The sequence below is a fragment of the Fusarium sambucinum genome, chromosome I, assembly GCF_050947815.1.
Source record: "Fusarium sambucinum isolate potato_lamoka chromosome I, whole genome shotgun sequence".
In the NCBI taxonomy this organism is placed as follows: domain Eukaryota; kingdom Fungi; phylum Ascomycota; class Sordariomycetes; order Hypocreales; family Nectriaceae; genus Fusarium; species Fusarium sambucinum.
The window spans coordinates 5437694-5454059 of NC_139294.1; the positions used below are offsets into that span (position 1 = coordinate 5437694).

The following is a 16366-nucleotide window of genomic DNA, read 5'->3' on the forward strand; positions in this document are numbered from 1 at the left end:
AATTCTAGCTTTAATTAAAGATTTTAGTATTACTAGTTATTAAGAATTAATTAATTAGGTAAAAAGTTAAATATAAGAGGGAAAAGTATATTACTTACTTATCTACATTGCTTGCTTATTAAATATATTACCTTTTAATCTATTATAAAAAGTAAACTTAAAAATCCTATATTTTTTTATATATTATTAAATTAAGTTATTATTTTATACTTTTGTTTTAATTTTCTTAAGTTTATTATATTCTTTAGGCTTAAGAGTATTTATATTAAAAATCAGAATTTATTTAGATAATAATTAATAGTATTTTAGGAAGTTTAACTATAAAGGGATTAGGAAATTACTATTATAAAAAGTGCGCAAAAAGTAAGTATGCATAGAAAGTAAATATATAACTCTAGAGGTTATAAAGGAAGCTTCTGTTACGCTGAAGGTAATAGCTAAACTCTATAATAAGAGTTATATAGAAAAAGCTTCTAAGCTATATAGCTTGACGGAAAGAACTGAATTCTATCGTGATGACGATCACGATTTTAAGCCCGAGACTATCGAGGCCGTCCTTGCACCGTTGTCGAGGGATTCCAGTCTCGCGAAGGAGGCCTTTTGTGCCCAAGACTTATAAGAGTCGACAAAAGGGTCAGAGACTCTGGTCTCCAAGAGATAAGCACCGTTGTTTGCTGCGAGTCGTCAGCGTGGAGATCTAGTTGGACTCATATTTCCTCTTGCCTCTGAGATTGGGATCAAAAGCAGCAATTGCGTGTGTAGCAGCGTCAACTTCAACAGAAACAGGGGTAAGAAAGTTCCAACCTTCAGTGTTTCCTCGTTCACGATGGACTTTGACTCTGTGGTTATTAATTTGATGCGATGAGAGATGAGGTAAATGACTTACTGAGAGCTCCGAGGTCACCGTCCATGCTGCCAAAGTCCAAGTGAGTTCCCAGACCTGGGGACATGATCATCCCTGGGTGGACGCTGTAAGATTGCAGGCCGAGACCTCCCAAAGAGAGTTGGAAATGTCGCAACGATAGACGGCCTACCTTGAAGTATAAATGAGAAGTGCAGTATAAGTAAAAGAAGGAATCCATTTGTAGTCTGCCTATGGTACTATCGCTAGTAATCCTCATAACCGGCGTCCTCCAAAATAGATGAAGTAACTGTAATGTCCTCAGTGCTATTAGGACAGGGCTACCTATTGCGTACTCAGAATCTCAAGACTGTCGTTGATGTGTTCAATAACATCCCAGCTAAACGTTAATGTAGCACTGCTGCTTGAAAGTGCACCGAGATTAACGTCCTCCAAAACTATAACCCTAAACAACTGTAACGTTCCACGTGTTACCAGGAGAGGTTTACTCCTTCTTGCGACTGAGAATCACAAGGGCATCCTCAAGCTGTTCCTTTATGCATCCAAGTTGGTTGACTACCGTAAAACCGCTGGCTGCATGTGTTGCAAGGTTGAGTGCGGCCATTGAATTTATGAGAAATTCACCCTCCTGGCTGTCTGATACGGTACTGAACTGGCGTGTAATATCATGCGAAGTTTGCTTCAGGAGACCGCCATGCTCTTTTTCGACTGCTTCTACAAACTTGGTCGATGAATTCTGCACAGCATTTATAAGATCTCTGAGATGCGCCACAAAGGTATAACCTAGTTGAACAGGCTCAATCGCCCCCTCGTCTTTGCCAATATCAGACAGCGTCCAATAGGCCGTTCCAGAGCAAGATGGCTGGCGGGTAGAGAGTTCAGCATGGTCTTTGCTCGCTATGAAGGCAAGGCGAACACTTGCAACAAGGGTCTCTGTCTCGATGGGAACCTCGATTGTGTTGTGGCAAAATTTGAGGAAAAAGGCAAGCGCTGACTGTGGGAAGAGCGCACCAAGAGTGTGATCGTCGCCTAGCTTCTCAGTAGACATAACTTGGTGGATGACACGAATGATTTCAGGCTTCCAGTCGATAGGTTGTGCGAAGTTTGGCTTGAATTCTTGTTAGTCTTTATCAGTTTTATCTTGCAATAAATACTTACCTTCATTTCCTCGATTAGGTTGGCGATATCCTCATCCTGAAGGGGAGTTTCAGGATCAAAGGCTAAAAACGCAGCTTCTCCATCATCCTTGGTGTATGGGCTGTATGAAGCGCCAGGGAGTGCCGATACCATGGCAGTTTTGATAGCTCGAAGATACTGAGGGTCTTCGGTGGCGCGATAAAAGTCGTAAAGAAGCTGACACTTTGTTTCGATGTCCTCCAAATGGGTAATAACAGCACCAGAAGCGGTAGTTTTCTTAGCAGTCTGGGTAGGCACTACAGTAGTCTTCTGCTTTGGCTCTTCTTCCTTGATGTCTGCTGCGTAAAACTTGATTGCTTGGGAAATGTGGTTAGTCCTGGTGTTTTTTGGCTTTGCGAGGATAGCTGAATCGCCCCAGAATTCCCGGTAGTAGAAGATGTCATCTTTCGAGATCTTTATGGCGCAAAGACGTCCATCCATAAACTTGCAGCCTATGTATGTTTTTGCTGGCACCTGAATGTACTCGCTCATTCTGATGTAGGCCCGGAAGACATTCGAATCTCGGCTCAGAGTGCCTCGGTCCTTTTGTTTTTGTTGGCGGCCCTTGTCGCGCGAATGACCTGTGAATTTGTATTTCTTGGGGTCATCAGCTGTTACCAAACCAACCTCTAGCATCCTGACAGCAGCATGGTGTGGTTGTAGTTCGTTGCCCAACGGCAAGCGCTCCTGTGTGGAATGAGACGGTCCATGGCGTTGGGGGTCATGAATAGAAGGAGCGTCCCCTATATTACCAGTGCCCCGTTGCTAGTAATCCCCGATCTATATGTTGACAACATTATTGTTAGACTAGATATCTTCGTCGTCTTCCTCCATCTCGTCGTCTTCTTCCATCTCGCCGTCTTCTTCCATCTCGCCGTCTTCTTCCATCTCGCCGTCTTCATCGTTGTCTAAGTCGGAGTCTTCCCCATCTGTTTCCAGGCCATCGTCTTCTGGATCTAGAGAGGCTTCGTCGATATGCTCAGGTCGGACATGGTCTAAACTTGTGCGAAACTAAGTCTTATATTAGTACAACTACTAATTTAAAAAGTAGAACACAGCTAGAATGCTTACCCTCCAGCGGCTTAAAACTCTAGCCTCCTACATATATCAGTAGGTTTCTTAAAGAAATGTAAATATACGTACTTGATTCTCTAAGAAGGTTTCGAATGTATTGGCCTCCTTTCTGCTGAGTGCCTCCTGAACGTGCTCCCGCCATTTGGATGCTCTCTGTCCAGTGGGAGGATCAAACATTCCATCAATCACCCAGGGATTGTTGCCATTAGCCACCGACAGTGTAGCTTCATCTACCTCAGTTGCAGTTTGTTCTTCTTTGTTTGAGGTTTTTCTTGGCTGTACTTTGCGCTTAGGAGCTCTTGGCACATTGTTGCGATGCTGCTGTTTGCCTCTTTTCTGCGGATTCTGATGTTTTCTTTTGGAGATGGTCTTTGGGCGATTCTGGTCTCCCATTTTTAGAGGATTTTGCGAAAATAAATTCTTGAAATGTGAAAAGTATAGCTCGTTGGGTTTATATGTGAGGTGCAACCTTTTATTTAAGATTATGAAATGTAAAAGGTATGACTTAAAAATAGTAAAGTGGACTTTTACTATTGCTACCAGTGACACCTGGTTGGCAGTGATTCATTGCCAGTAAATCATTCTCAAACACGGCTGCTAAAACTAAAATAAAAAGATTCTAAAACTTTCAACTTTCCCTCTCTCTTTACTTTCCCCTCTCTACAGCATTGCCCAGTTTTTACACTTGCACTTTCTTCTCTTTATCCTACTAGCTCTGAGATTTATATTATTCTCACTCTTATTCTATCGTTAGACATTGCCCTTTACTTCCTACCTACACAGGTATGACTCTGAGGTACCGTTCTCCCCTGCAATGTTATACCCCCTATCCTACTCTCCCTCTAACTATTACCAGGTATCTTGTCCTCTAAGGTTTTGAGATCATGCCGCGCCAAAATGCAGCAAGCTTTGCTAGCATAGTTAATTCTATGGACAATTTGCTGGCTGAATTTGGCAACATGCACATAAGCACATCGCTGCACATGGGGGCGAACACCGTGTTCAAGTTTGATCCCCAAGGCTGGGCTATCAGAGGCTCTCCAAACACATCGAAGCAGGCTTCTAGAGCTAGACCCGAAGGCCATGGAGACAGCGACGAGGACATCGACGACGAGGACAGCGACGATGAAGACAGCGACGATGAAGACAGCGACGATGAAGACAGCGACGATGAAGACAGCGACGATGAAGACAGCGACGATGAAGACAGCGACGATGAAGACAGCGACGATGAAGACAGCATTCTCTCAGATGAGGAATTGGAACCTTTCTTCAACGATCAGGAGTTTGTTGAATATCTGGAGAGACTGCATACACAAATTGTAAGTATTAAGCTGAAACAGAGAACGTCCAAACTTATATTTAACACTTTACTACAAGCTTTCACGATGGCGCACCCCAATTATCAGTGATATCCCCAACCTGAGGCCAAACATCCACCTGCAGGCACACCAAATCCACGCGGTTAGCAAGGCCGGATGGGCAATCGATTCTAGATTCAAAGGCATGATTCTGGCTGACCCGCCAGGTCTTGGGAAAACTCTCTCTGCGCTTGCAATGATATCTCGGTTCAACTCGATTGGGGACGGCCCATCTGTGATCATTGCACCATTGTCCTGCTGCCAGCAATGGATGGAAGAGATCAATAAGTTCTTCCAGGATGTAAGTATACCTTCAGTCTCTTTTTATAGACTTAAACTCACTGAAACTTTAGGGAACTATGCCTGCCATTTGCCTCGCCAATCACAAGACAACTGTGAACCGCCTTTACGAGTATAAGATTGTTATAACGTCTTATAACCAAGTTTCAGCCGAATTTGCTCGTTTACAGCGATATACACGGGCGTTGGAAGGGTACGCTAAAGGACGCATCAAACTCGACGATCTCCCCAAACGTCCCAATGTGACTTTGCTATCGAGCATTCTGATGACAGGGGCGATAAAACCCCTAGGGCCACTGTTGATTTTAGACGAGGCCCATGCCATCAAGAACACCCGCAGTCGAACTTTCGCGGCTATCTACGAGCTCAGGCAAAGGTTCAAAACCTGCATCATGATGACCGGAACGCCGCTCGATAACACATGGGTTGATGCCTTTGCATACTTCTCCGTACTACAAGGTCACAATATTGGCTCTCTAGCAATACACCGCCTTGCTTTCTCCGGAGAGTCTAAGAGAAAGGGAAGTCAAATATCCCATGGCCCACAGCCAAGTTACATCAAAATACTGGTTCAAATGATGGACGCTGTAACTCTACGACGACCTGCCGACATTGTCACTCGAGACTTACCCGCGATGAGCCGCATACCAATTGAGTATCAAAGCACTTCGCCTGCTACTGATGATTCAAACCACCACTTTGACGAATTCAAACGATTAAGGAGAATGCCCAAAAAAGACAGGGAAGAACATCATCCTTGGGCTAAATTTGTACAAGCTAGGCAATGTGCCTACCACCCGCTCCTCACACAATTGCACGATATTGAGCAAAAATCACAGATTGATGCCATGAGACAAGACGAGTCAGCCGACGATATCGCAGAAGGCCAGCATCAAGAGAGACTGGCGAAATGGTATGAAGCGGTCAAAAAGGGGGATAACTGGATGTCAGATCGGACTTTTCGATTGATGAACCTTATTGCCTCTCATCGCGAACGGTACCCGGACAATGCCATGGTTGTTATGGATGAGAGTGTCTTCTTCTTGGACATTGTCGAAATTGCGGTTTCTAAGTATTTCGATGAAGTCGAAGATGACAATGACGGCAAAATCCCTGTCTTCCGCTACGATGGGCGCTTGGGCAGTGATGAGCGCGGCGCAGTTCGCGCAAGATTCAATGCAGCACAGGGGTGCCGATTGCTTCTAGCCAGTCGGGGGACTGGAGGCGAAGGTCTCAACCTCCAGAGTGCTAATGTCCTAATTCGCTGCGGTCCTTGGTGGAAGGTATCATGGGAAGACCAAGCAGAAGGGAGGATCTACCGCTGGGGCCAGGAGAATCTTACGTTCGTTTACGAACTACACGACAGGGAATGCAAAGTCGATGAATACCTCAGAACTACCAGGAACAACAAGAATCTAACAAACACCAAGGTCATGGAAGGATGCACCCATGAGGACGACAGGGCTGAGCCCAGGATGCGACACATTCGGTAATCTCTAAGCAATGGGGAGCCTTCAATTTTGTACATAGCTTGGTGGTTTTACACTTCGGTACTCAACATGCAAACCAGAGGCCAAACAAACAGTACCTAGGTAGACACAATATTTGGGCTGCTAAAGGATGCCTCGTTGTTTAAATAGGTACTGTATTAATGGGATATTACTTGCACCTAGTGTACAAATCGCCTAAGATGGTGAGCGTCTAATTTTATGCCTGAGCACTATTCCGTTGATTGTTAGTCGAAAGTGATAAATAATCCTAAAGTTAATAATTTCATGTAATAGAGAACGTTTAAAATCTTATTATTTATTAATGAGAGTTCATTATAATAACCCATATGAACTCCATAAAGTCCATCATAATAACCCATATAAACTCCTCTGGCCTCATTTACTTTCTCAAGTACTCTATGAACTGTTTGTGTTTCTTCCCATATAACTCCAATCAAAATAAAAATCCCACTTGAGTATTACTCCTTCATATCGTGCCTAGCCCTCTTATTTGAGTGATCATTGACATTGCCAGAAATGTCACCGAGGGGACGTCGCCGCTTTTGAGATTCGCTGTTATTATAGACAGATACTATCCCATGAGCGTCTTTCAGGTGGCTTTCCATTTGAATGCTGTCCATTGTGTGAGAGTCTTTGCAGGTAGTCGGGTAGCAGGGACATTGTTGTGAATCAACCCTGAGATGCACAGCTCGGAGATGACTCTATAGTGACCAGACTGTATCGCAGGTGAAAATGCGCTTATATGCAGGTAGACTTTCGTTGTTTATGCAGAAGGGACATAGGCGAGGGACGATTGCACGGCCTGCTGAAATGCCTGTACACCCGACAGTTGAAATAACAATTTGGGCATCCTCTAAATGTTGTTCAGCATGGAGCTGCCACTCGCTTGGCTCAATAAGCCACATCTGACAGAAGGCACAGAAGGTAACCTCAGGGGTTTTCGTCGTTGCTACCCTGTGGGTAGTCCATACGTGTGCAAGTTGTTCGCCCTCGTCCTTAAACTCCGGTCCATCGCGGTTGATTCGACCGCCTTCAGGGTGACTTGCACATCCCTGGAAGAAACAAGACAATACCCATTGGCCTGTACTGTCCTTTTTCCTCATAGTACGCACATGAGATCTCATGTGCTCCCCTTCCTCCTTCATAGTGTTGAAGGTCTTGTTGCAGGAGACAAACTGGTGGAACTGGTCGCCATGTCCACAGAATTGATATTGGCAAGGTCTATCAAGAGGAGAAAGCTCTTGTCGAAGCTCAAGCGCTCTTTGGATAGCGTCCTTTTTGGAGCATGATTGTGTATGCTCCCAGTCATGATGGAACTGATTGAGGTCTTTGTTGCAGAACCTGCAAGTGTAGGTGCCGCTTATAGGTTCTTGGCCGGGAGGAAACTGGTCAATAGGATGTGTAATGCCAAACCACTTAACCATACAAGCTGAATGGGCTTCTGGGTCGTCGTGTAGAGATTCGAGTTCAGCTTTCATGTCATTATAAGCAGACACCCCTTTGCCTGAAATACGGGAAGTACCTCGCCCAAAAACTTGCCTACTAGAAGAGGAGTTACTTTCGTCTAGCGATTGTAACCAACTCTGGCCTGAAATACGCTTCTGTATAGAGCTTTCAGTTGCAGTTTGGACAGCGTTCTTTCGTGGAGTCTGTTTATAATCGTCTCCAATATGCGGCTGAGAAGACGATTGAACATAAGCCGATGGGTCAAGAATGTCAGCAGATCTATAAGCGCTAACAGAGTCCTGTTCAGTGCTTAAGCCAGTGAAATGCGCTTGGTATTCTTCCTTGTAGAGTCGTTTGGTATGGAAATCGATATGCGATCGTCGGAGTGCATGAATGTCATCGAACTGTTGTGCTAGCGGGTCGTTCTGTTCTCGAGCGTTGACAACGCTTGGGTAGGTCTGTAGAATATATTGACGAATAGACTCAAGGTTGGTGGTCTCTCTTTGGACGTCCTCATGTTCCATAACTCGCTTCACGCCCTCTGGCGACAGAGATAAAGGCGCATTAGCGCTGCGGTTAAGAAGAATACTTCCTTGCGGCAGGGGGGAAGCTTGATCCAATCCACGGAACATGGATGGGAAGTCAATCGTAGACGTTTTTGATTGGTAGTGCTTTGCATAAGTGTTTCGTAGATGATGGCCCATAAGAAAGCATCGCATATCATCGCTAACGCTCATTGCAAGTACGTATGCAACACCACGACGTAAGCAGTAGCCTGTAAAATTGGTTTCAATGCCGCAGTACTGGCCTAGCCGTGTAATCTGAGGAGGCAAATCAACCGATTGGACAGCCTCTATGGTCACTCTGTGTTTAGCCATCCTTCTGAGGACAGGAACTTGGAGTATACCTTGGTCAAGTTGAATTCGGCGGCCAGTCTTGGCCAGATCGGGGGGTAACCTGAGTTTTTTTAGATCGCCCCATGTCTTAATGCCCTCGCTAAAGACATTGTCCAACAGAGCAATGTTAATGAGGAGACGCAAGGTATCCTCGAGTGCCATGGAAGTAGGTAGGAGTTTAACGAGAGGAACAATCTTGTATTTTGAGTCGTCCAAGGTTTCGTTCTTTTGCCAGCGTATTTTGAGATTGACGCGAATGTCGAAGTCATCATTGTCTGCACTTTGAAAAGTGAAGAACGTGACATCCTCCCACCGTAGACACATATACTCTGGCCTCACGGTGTTGTTTGTGAACTCTCCTCCACGCCCGCATGTGTCAATTATGAGCATCATGTAAAGCGTCAAGTTCAGTACCGTCCGCATACAGCCGAAAGTACCAAGATATTCTCCATCGTATAGCTTGTGAACAATGAAAGACACATCCTCCGAATTGGCCTGGAGCTTTGGCAATGACGCAGTTGATAGTCCTTCCTGTTGGGCCAGATTGTTGGTAATGAAATATCCCATCTCTCTGCGGATACTCGGATTGTAGGCTCTATTGGCATCGCGATCCAGGACGGACAAGAGACTGCTGATATGGCCAACGACTGTATTGACTTTGAGAGTAGTGCTGATGCGACCAACACGAGAGCGTGCAATATATCGAGCATATTCTTTCAATAGAACGCAGTCAGGCTCCGGACTGCTAATCGTGAAGTACTGCGTTTCTGCATTGATGTCCGGGTGTTGATCCTCCATAAACTCGATAAACCATGCCTTAGCCAGCTTGTGTACTTGCAAGGTTATGTGTGCAAGTGGTTTTTGGACAGCCTCTATGTTTTGTTGTCGCTGGACCTGTAACTGATCCTCAGTGAGGGTTGCTTGTGCGGCAGCAAAGCGGGCACGCCGTTTGTCTTTACCACTGGGAAGCGGCATATTCAACAATGGTCTTTGTAAGATAGAAGTAAGAGACCATTAATAGGAAAGAAAGGGCAGTAGGCTAGCTGCATTGAGGCAATGTCCTTTAGGTCAGAGTTAGTTAAACTGCTAAGCCAGAGATATAAATAAGTGGTTTGTCCTGAGTTAAGACTGACCTTATTCTAGAGAAGAGGGTAAAGAAATACTAATTCTTAGAGGACCTCCTTTTTAAATAAATAAAAAGGGTAAACACTTATAGCATCTAGACAGTGCAGTAATCTTGCATAAGTGTTGGAAATAAGGGAGAGGAATAGCGAGTTTTAGAAAGCCTCCTTTTTGAAATAGAAGTACTTATAGCATCCTGTGGACAGTGCTGCAATGCTGTGGGGGCATCGGTAAACTCAAAAGAGTCGACGCATTATGGTCGAGGTAAAAGAGAGAGCTGGGTGTTAAAGTAAAGAGTAAAGGAAGGAACGAACGAGGGCGGAGAGTATGTGCTCCTCAGGCAGCCATCACGTGGGCGGATGTCAGAGAGAGGTATAGACAAAGGATCAAGGAAAAAAGAACTTTGAGAATGCATGAACCTAACCTTGCAAGTCACTGACAGAATCAGAAATTATAGATCGTGTATTTAACGCCAGGTTTCGAGTCAGTCTTGACCAAATGCACATTTACATCTAGTCATGGAGGGTCGAAATCCTTGCAATGCCTAATGGCGTTTTTGATCGCCTCTGTGTGCAGCTTTTCCGGAAAGCTGATCTTGTCGATTGTAATGCTCGGCATTGTGTACGAGATCTTTGAAAGTGGTTAGTTACGTACAGCAAGACCAGGATTGACTAACTTAGTTTGTCTTGGTTGGTTGGTCAGTGATGAATATCTTTGACTTTTGACTGAGGTTGCAAGATGAAGAAGTTGTCTTCAGCATGACAGAAGCTTCCTTTTAAGTCATAGCCTCTATCATATATCCAAAGGCGTACCCAGAACACTGGTGCAAATTTCCAACTTACCTAAGCTCATAGATGGCTACAAAAGCCTGGCTAGCCTAGATCTGGCAACGGGACACGTTTATGAGGATGCTTTGACACTCTTTAGCAGGGTGGGCAAGTAAGAAATATACAGCGTTCTTGTACGATACCATGCATCTTGAAGGCACTTCCTGACGTTCTGGAATTTTAATAGAATTTTGACAAAAATACAACGAAGCTTAGCAGGGGACTACACTAGGGGTATCTTTTTCTTCTCTTGGTGTTGTTCAACCGACTTCCTTTCCGAAAGATTTAGAGTATCAAGATAAACAATCCAAAAACCCAGTCCAATAGTATAGAATGCTTCCAGCAGCCAACTTTTCTGGTACCCCTGAGGTCTAAGCACCAATCTTCTCTGGCGGGAGTGCTTCTACATCTTCTTGAACTACCAAGTAAAGGTTGGTAGAACCACATTTTCAGCCAGAGGTTGAACCTGTTAATCGTTCCGTATTGGTTGAGAGGGTCCAACAAAGGGTTCGGTTGCTGCTCTAGGATTTGCTAGGGGGGCCTTTTCATCCCGTTCAACCCGTCCTGGCTCTCGCTCTTCACTTGGGGTCAGCAATTTTATTGGAGATTCGCCTTCCGCTTTAAAGTACTGTCCAGCTATAGCTCCTCTGAACTCCCATTTCAAACTGTGAGATTGACTGATGTTGTATGTGGTAAAGGATGGAGACCTGAAATATTGGCGGCCATGACGTCCGAGACGCAAATCAATCATTCCCTTAAGATCGACGGGAGGAGATCCGTTTGCACATGGTATGTATATGCCGCCTTTGATTGTAGAAAGAGTTTCCATGACATCAAGGTCGAGTTCTGTTGATCGCTCGTTCGAATGGGAAGACAAAATCCCTCCGCAGAGGAATCTTATGGTCCTGACAACCCGAATAGAGATAAATGACAGTTCAACCTGTTGCGGCACATCGCGGAGGGCTTTGCTCGTGACTGATCTGTTTGGAATGATATGTAGTAGCACAGGTAGAAGGTCTGGATTGTCAAGTTGGATAACGGCTGGGAGGCCAACAACCAGGTCGAAGGCAAGCCGGGGGACGCTCGGTGTTTGGAAGATCTGTTTGAGCTCTTGATAGAATGAGAGCTTGGTCTTTTCCGTTCCCGGGACGAGACGATAGGCCATGATCTTGTGATAACTCCGCTCCCGATTGAGTCCGAAATCCGTGATGGGAGGGTTCAGAGACATTCTCATCACTGTGATCGGAAGCGTAGCCTCAATAGATTTGTTTTTCCCGCCAAATTTCAGTGTAGCTGTCAAATAGTACTCGATGAAAGCCTGGGTATCTCCCTCGGAGGAATACATATACGTTGACGGGAGAATATGGTCTTCCTTGTGCAAGGGCAAGAAACTCTCCTTCTGCTTGTTGTTTCTCAGGGATCGTGGGTTGACATATTTCGGCAGTGTAATGGAAAAAGGCCAGACATGCTCGCCGCCGCCCGCTCCAATATGGATAGGACCCTGAAAGATCTTCAGTTGAGTCTTGGCGGAGATGAGGTTGAAACGGCCTCGCTTGGTGTCGCCGAAGTCTATATCTTGGAGTACGATCTTGGTCTTGGACCTGCCCGAAACTGAGATTACGATTGAAGCATTGTTGTTTATAGTGTGATTCCTTCGGTAGACGTGTCCGGTGATTGCGTCGCCCGGAGCGTATGGACGCTGGTTTCCATCAAGGCGGATGCCCAGGGACGAGGAGCATGAAATACCGGTCCGAGGCATACTGCTGTGTATTAGAATGGTGAGAAGCGAGGAGCACAAAAAATGAGTCCATGAGGGTAAGAGTATTTGGTATTTGTACGCAATTTCCAAAGCTTGTTAGTAACTTTGTCTCTAACTCTGTGGCTAAGAATCGGAACTCTATATAGTTCATGAAGCAAAAAGTAGCAGCATCTATATTTTACTTTTATTATTGAGGTTGAGTTAAGTAGGTAGTGTTCAGCCCATGATACCCATAGGTCACGTACACATGCTACATTATCAACTGTGATATTTTATGTCATTATTTTCCCTCAGCCAATTCTAATCTTAAACCTCTGAAAGGCCATATTCTTGTTCTACTGGGATTTAGTAGTAAACTAATCACATGTTGGAACCCTCTACTTGAATCTTCCATGACTTCGTTTGCACTTGTGGCTCGAGATTCCTAATACTCTGGTACAAATTATTGTGACTTTGACTGAATACGCAGTAATATATCGTGAGTTGCTGTAACTTTGCAAGTACAGAGTCTCTTAAGAACTTTAATGACAAATATCTCGGTACCTAGGTAAGAGGTAGGTAGTAGGTTAGTAGTCAATTATTCTTGGTCGATAAGATACATGATCGAGGTTATTAGAGATAAGATAAGAACAAGCCGTAGGGTACCTAATGCAAGGTCCATGGATGCTTGGCCAACCAGAATGGCAGGGTTTAGATATAGTTCAGTGTTGGCTTTAGGGTGATAAATCGGCGATTGATCTGAGATGTGTCTGTTAGGGTCGCATATCACAAATCTGACAACTGAAGTGGTTGCCAGTCACAAATTTGCGACTACAAAAACGAATGAGGTATCGAAAAGCAGAAACAACATCATTGAGTCAAAGAATGCTTGAATGATTCAGTCAAGAAAACAAACATAAAGGTATGACGTCGAACTATAAGGAAACGCTAGCATCGCAAAGTCAGTTAAACTCCGACACCGAGTCAAGGTCTGAAAAGTCATGCTTATCGCTTTGTATCCATTGGTCGGGCCGGTAATAAAATAAACAAGCAGAGCACGCAACCAAGGAGGAAGAAAAAAACCTGCCCTGTCTTAGTATCCAGCCAATGCCATGGACACGTTGGCGAAGAGCGGTTAGTGAATGGTGGGTCTGTCCGAGGAATTCTCGGGCAGTGAGATCTGGCATTTTGAGAGAATAGTGACTGATGTTTGAGATTGTTCAAGTCTTGGCGTTGAAGGAGTGATATCAGTGAGTTATCATGTATTGATACTGTAACTCACCTGTTGGCCAGTTAGAATCTCTTCAAAAAATTCAAATAGCGGCCTTTTCTCGAAAAGATAACGTCACAGCCCAGCTTCTTTCTTGCGGCTAACAGGGGAGATCCCCCCCAACTCGTCCTGCTTACCCCGGGTCCTGTTCAACAGTGGGGAAGCTTCAGTGGATGTCGGCCACTGTAAAACCAGAAATGCCACTGTAGAACCCCCTTGGCCCGGTCCGTGCGGTCGCCGGCGCCGATTATCCGAGTCTTCCCGAGCTGGGAGGCCGGGACCAGAAAAAAAAAAAGACCTCAAACCTCAAACACCAAAAAGGTTTTCCCCCCTTCTTCCTTTCTTTTCTTCACTCCACCCAACAATCTCCCCTCAGTCCTTTGTCGTCTGAATAACCATCTTCACAATGGCTGCCTCTACCGGATCCACCAAGGTCGACGCTGTCGTCCAGAACATCAAGGCTGAGACTCCTGAGAAGAAGTCTGGCCTTGCCCTCTACTCCCGATTCGCCCTTGCCGGTGCTGTCTGCTGTTCCGTCACCCACGGTGGTCTCACCCCCGTCGATGTGTATGTTCCAATCGCCATGCGATGAGTCTTGCGTCGTCAATTGCTTCAGAGGTGGTGGTTCTGTGCGCCCACTTTACCACGCAGCAAACCTTGATAGCAACAACCGACAAGCATTCGCGCACCGCATTATCCGAAAATAAGCAACTAACAAGGCCTACAGCGTCAAGACCCGTATCCAGCTCGACCCCGCTACCTACAACCGCGGTCTCATCGGTGGTTTCCGCCAGGTCGTCAAGAATGAGGGTGCCGGTGCTCTCCTCACTGGTGTCGGCCCTACCTTTGCCGGTTACTTCCTCCAGGGTGCTCTGAAGTTCGGTGGTTACGAGTTCTTCAAGCAGCAGTGGATTGACACTCTCGGCTACGAGACTGCCTCTAAGAACCGAACTGCTGTCTACTTGGCCTCTTCCGCCACCGCTGAGTTCTTCGCCGATATCGCTCTCTGCCCTCTTGAGGCTACCCGTATCCGTCTCGTCTCTGAGCCCACCTACGCCAGCGGTCTCGTCTCTGGCTTCGGCAAGATTGTCAAGAACGAGGGTGTCGGTGCTCTCTACGCCGGTTTCGGACCCATCCTCTTCAAGCAGTAAGTTCCTACAATTCAATCGCACATCCACCACAAACTGACTTGTGCTCCAGGATCCCTTACACCATGGCCAAGTTCGTCGTCTTCGAGAAGGTCTCTGAGTCTGTCTTCCGCACTTTCCCCAAGAAGGACCTCTCCGACGGTATGCAGACTGTTGCCAACCTTGGCTCTGGTCTGATTGCCGGTTTCGCCGCTGCCATTGTCTCTCAGCCCGCCGACACCATGCTCTCCAAGATCAACAAGACCAAGGGTCTCCCCGGTGAGGGCACTGTCTCTCGTCTCATCAAGATCGGTAAGGAGCTCGGTATCCGTGGCTCTTACTCTGGTATCGGTGCCCGTCTCTTCATGGTCGGTACTCTCACTGCAGGCCAATTTGCCATTTATGGCGATCTTAAGAAAGTAAGTTCATTTAATAGCCCTTTTGTTGAAGTTCCCATCGCTAACTTGCTATCAGATGCTTGGGGCTCAAGGTGGTGTCGAAATTGCCACATCAAACTAATAAAACTACTGTGTTATACGCCTGGCGATTGTAAAATATCATGATAGACTAGCTAATATTAAAGATAGCACTGGGATGCCTTATGAAATTGAGTTTGTGCTTAAAGGCCGGTACTATGGAATGGTGTCGTTTAGAGTAGAACAGCGTCAATGTTTCCTTACCTGTTAATTTGTGATTCTATTACTGTTTGCGACCCAATGTATTATACAACATCGCCGGGTGTGCTGTTATTAAAAACTTTCATACCCAAGGCCTGGATAGTTCGAGACGTGCGTTTCCTGCAATGTTATGGTGTATTTCAAGATAGATTAGGTTTTATATTTAGAGTACCGAAGTAAAGAGGAAGACAGAATCGAGATAAACTCAACAGGGATAAAGGGTTACATGTTTGCTGATACTGCTTGCCTCTAGTTAGGTAGGCATAGTGACTTTTGATAATAAAGCAGCTAGTTCCAGATTGGTACTACTGTTTTTAATGAGTATAAGTACCTAAGCATCTTCTTATTTGGTTTTATTAACGTCTTGGTTTACTGGGGATTGTTTGAATCCTGACAGCCGGGTTCCTTGTTATATATAACGTCAATATCGGCACCAAGAGTCTTCATTGCGGCAGCCTTGAAGGTCACCCATTGTGCAGAAGAGTACAGAAGTGGCGCACCATCGTCAATATCTCGAGCTTCCAGATGCATCCCCATGGAAAACAAGCACAGAATAGCCAGAGCGTATTATTACTAGTGTTTACCCACAGCAGCGATATGAAGACGGGAGCTTTAATGCAATCTGGACCTTGCGTTTTAATATCGACTGTTTTCTTCTGTATGAGGATATATATCACGTCTATATTAGGAGCAGAGCGTCTGCAAGCTACTATGAGTAGAGATTTAAAGTATAAGGTATTAAAATATAGCTACCTTATAATAGGCAGATATAAGCCTTCTTTTAATAAAAAGAATAGCCTTTTACTAATAATAAAGTTATATAAAATTAAATAGACTTAATTAAAGTTAATATATTTTATTTACTTAGAAAAAAAGGAAATTATATAGCTATATATTAATTTAAATAGAGAATAATTAATATATATATTAATTTCTTATATAATAATTTAATAATTAAAAGTCTTAAAGTTATATTTCT

General features: G+C 44.9%; 7 protein-coding genes across 7 annotated transcripts; 2 read left to right on the forward strand and 5 right to left on the reverse strand.

Annotated features, from left to right (window-relative positions):
• Positions 1-522: 522 nt before the first annotated feature.
• Positions 523-1082, reverse strand: FSST1_004453 (uncharacterized protein; the record flags this gene model as incomplete). The annotated part of the gene is made up of 3 exons (XM_083230629.1): positions 523-674; positions 724-837; positions 887-1082. 3 exons carry the CDS (start codon positions 1080-1082, stop codon positions 523-525), a joined length of 462 nt encoding a protein of 153 aa, XP_083087883.1.
• Positions 1083-1346: 264 nt separating this feature from the next.
• On the reverse strand, positions 1347-2674 carry FSST1_004454 (uncharacterized protein; the record flags this gene model as incomplete). Its single annotated transcript, XM_083230630.1, has 2 exons — positions 1347-1970; positions 2021-2674. The coding sequence occupies 2 exons, from the start codon at positions 2672-2674 to the stop codon at positions 1347-1349; spliced, it is 1278 nt and encodes a 425-aa protein (XP_083087884.1).
• A 171-nt stretch (positions 2675-2845) lies between these two features.
• On the reverse strand, positions 2846-3505 carry FSST1_004455 (uncharacterized protein; the record flags this gene model as incomplete). Its single annotated transcript, XM_083230631.1, has 3 exons — positions 2846-3049; positions 3110-3136; positions 3182-3505. 3 exons carry the CDS (start codon positions 3503-3505, stop codon positions 2846-2848), a joined length of 555 nt encoding a protein of 184 aa, XP_083087885.1.
• Positions 3506-4071: 566 nt separating this feature from the next.
• FSST1_004456 (uncharacterized protein) lies at positions 4072-6266 on the forward strand (the record flags this gene model as incomplete). Its single annotated transcript, XM_083230632.1, has 3 exons — positions 4072-4434; positions 4493-4774; positions 4827-6266. The coding sequence occupies 3 exons, from the start codon at positions 4072-4074 to the stop codon at positions 6264-6266; spliced, it is 2085 nt and encodes a 694-aa protein (XP_083087886.1).
• Positions 6267-6985: 719 nt separating this feature from the next.
• Positions 6986-8788, reverse strand: FSST1_004457 (uncharacterized protein; the record flags this gene model as incomplete). Its single annotated transcript, XM_083230633.1, has 1 exon — positions 6986-8788. The coding sequence occupies one exon, from the start codon at positions 8786-8788 to the stop codon at positions 6986-6988; it is 1803 nt and encodes a 600-aa protein (XP_083087887.1).
• A 2256-nt stretch (positions 8789-11044) lies between these two features.
• On the reverse strand, positions 11045-12334 carry FSST1_004458 (uncharacterized protein; the record flags this gene model as incomplete). The annotated part of the gene is made up of 1 exon (XM_083230634.1): positions 11045-12334. The coding sequence occupies one exon, from the start codon at positions 12332-12334 to the stop codon at positions 11045-11047; it is 1290 nt and encodes a 429-aa protein (XP_083087888.1).
• A 1655-nt stretch (positions 12335-13989) lies between these two features.
• Positions 13990-15229, forward strand: FSST1_004459 (mitochondrial carrier domain-containing protein; the record flags this gene model as incomplete). Its single annotated transcript, XM_083230635.1, has 4 exons — positions 13990-14150; positions 14311-14730; positions 14784-15129; positions 15185-15229. 4 exons carry the CDS (start codon positions 13990-13992, stop codon positions 15227-15229), a joined length of 972 nt encoding a protein of 323 aa, XP_083087889.1.
• Positions 15230-16366: the final 1137 nt, after the last annotated feature.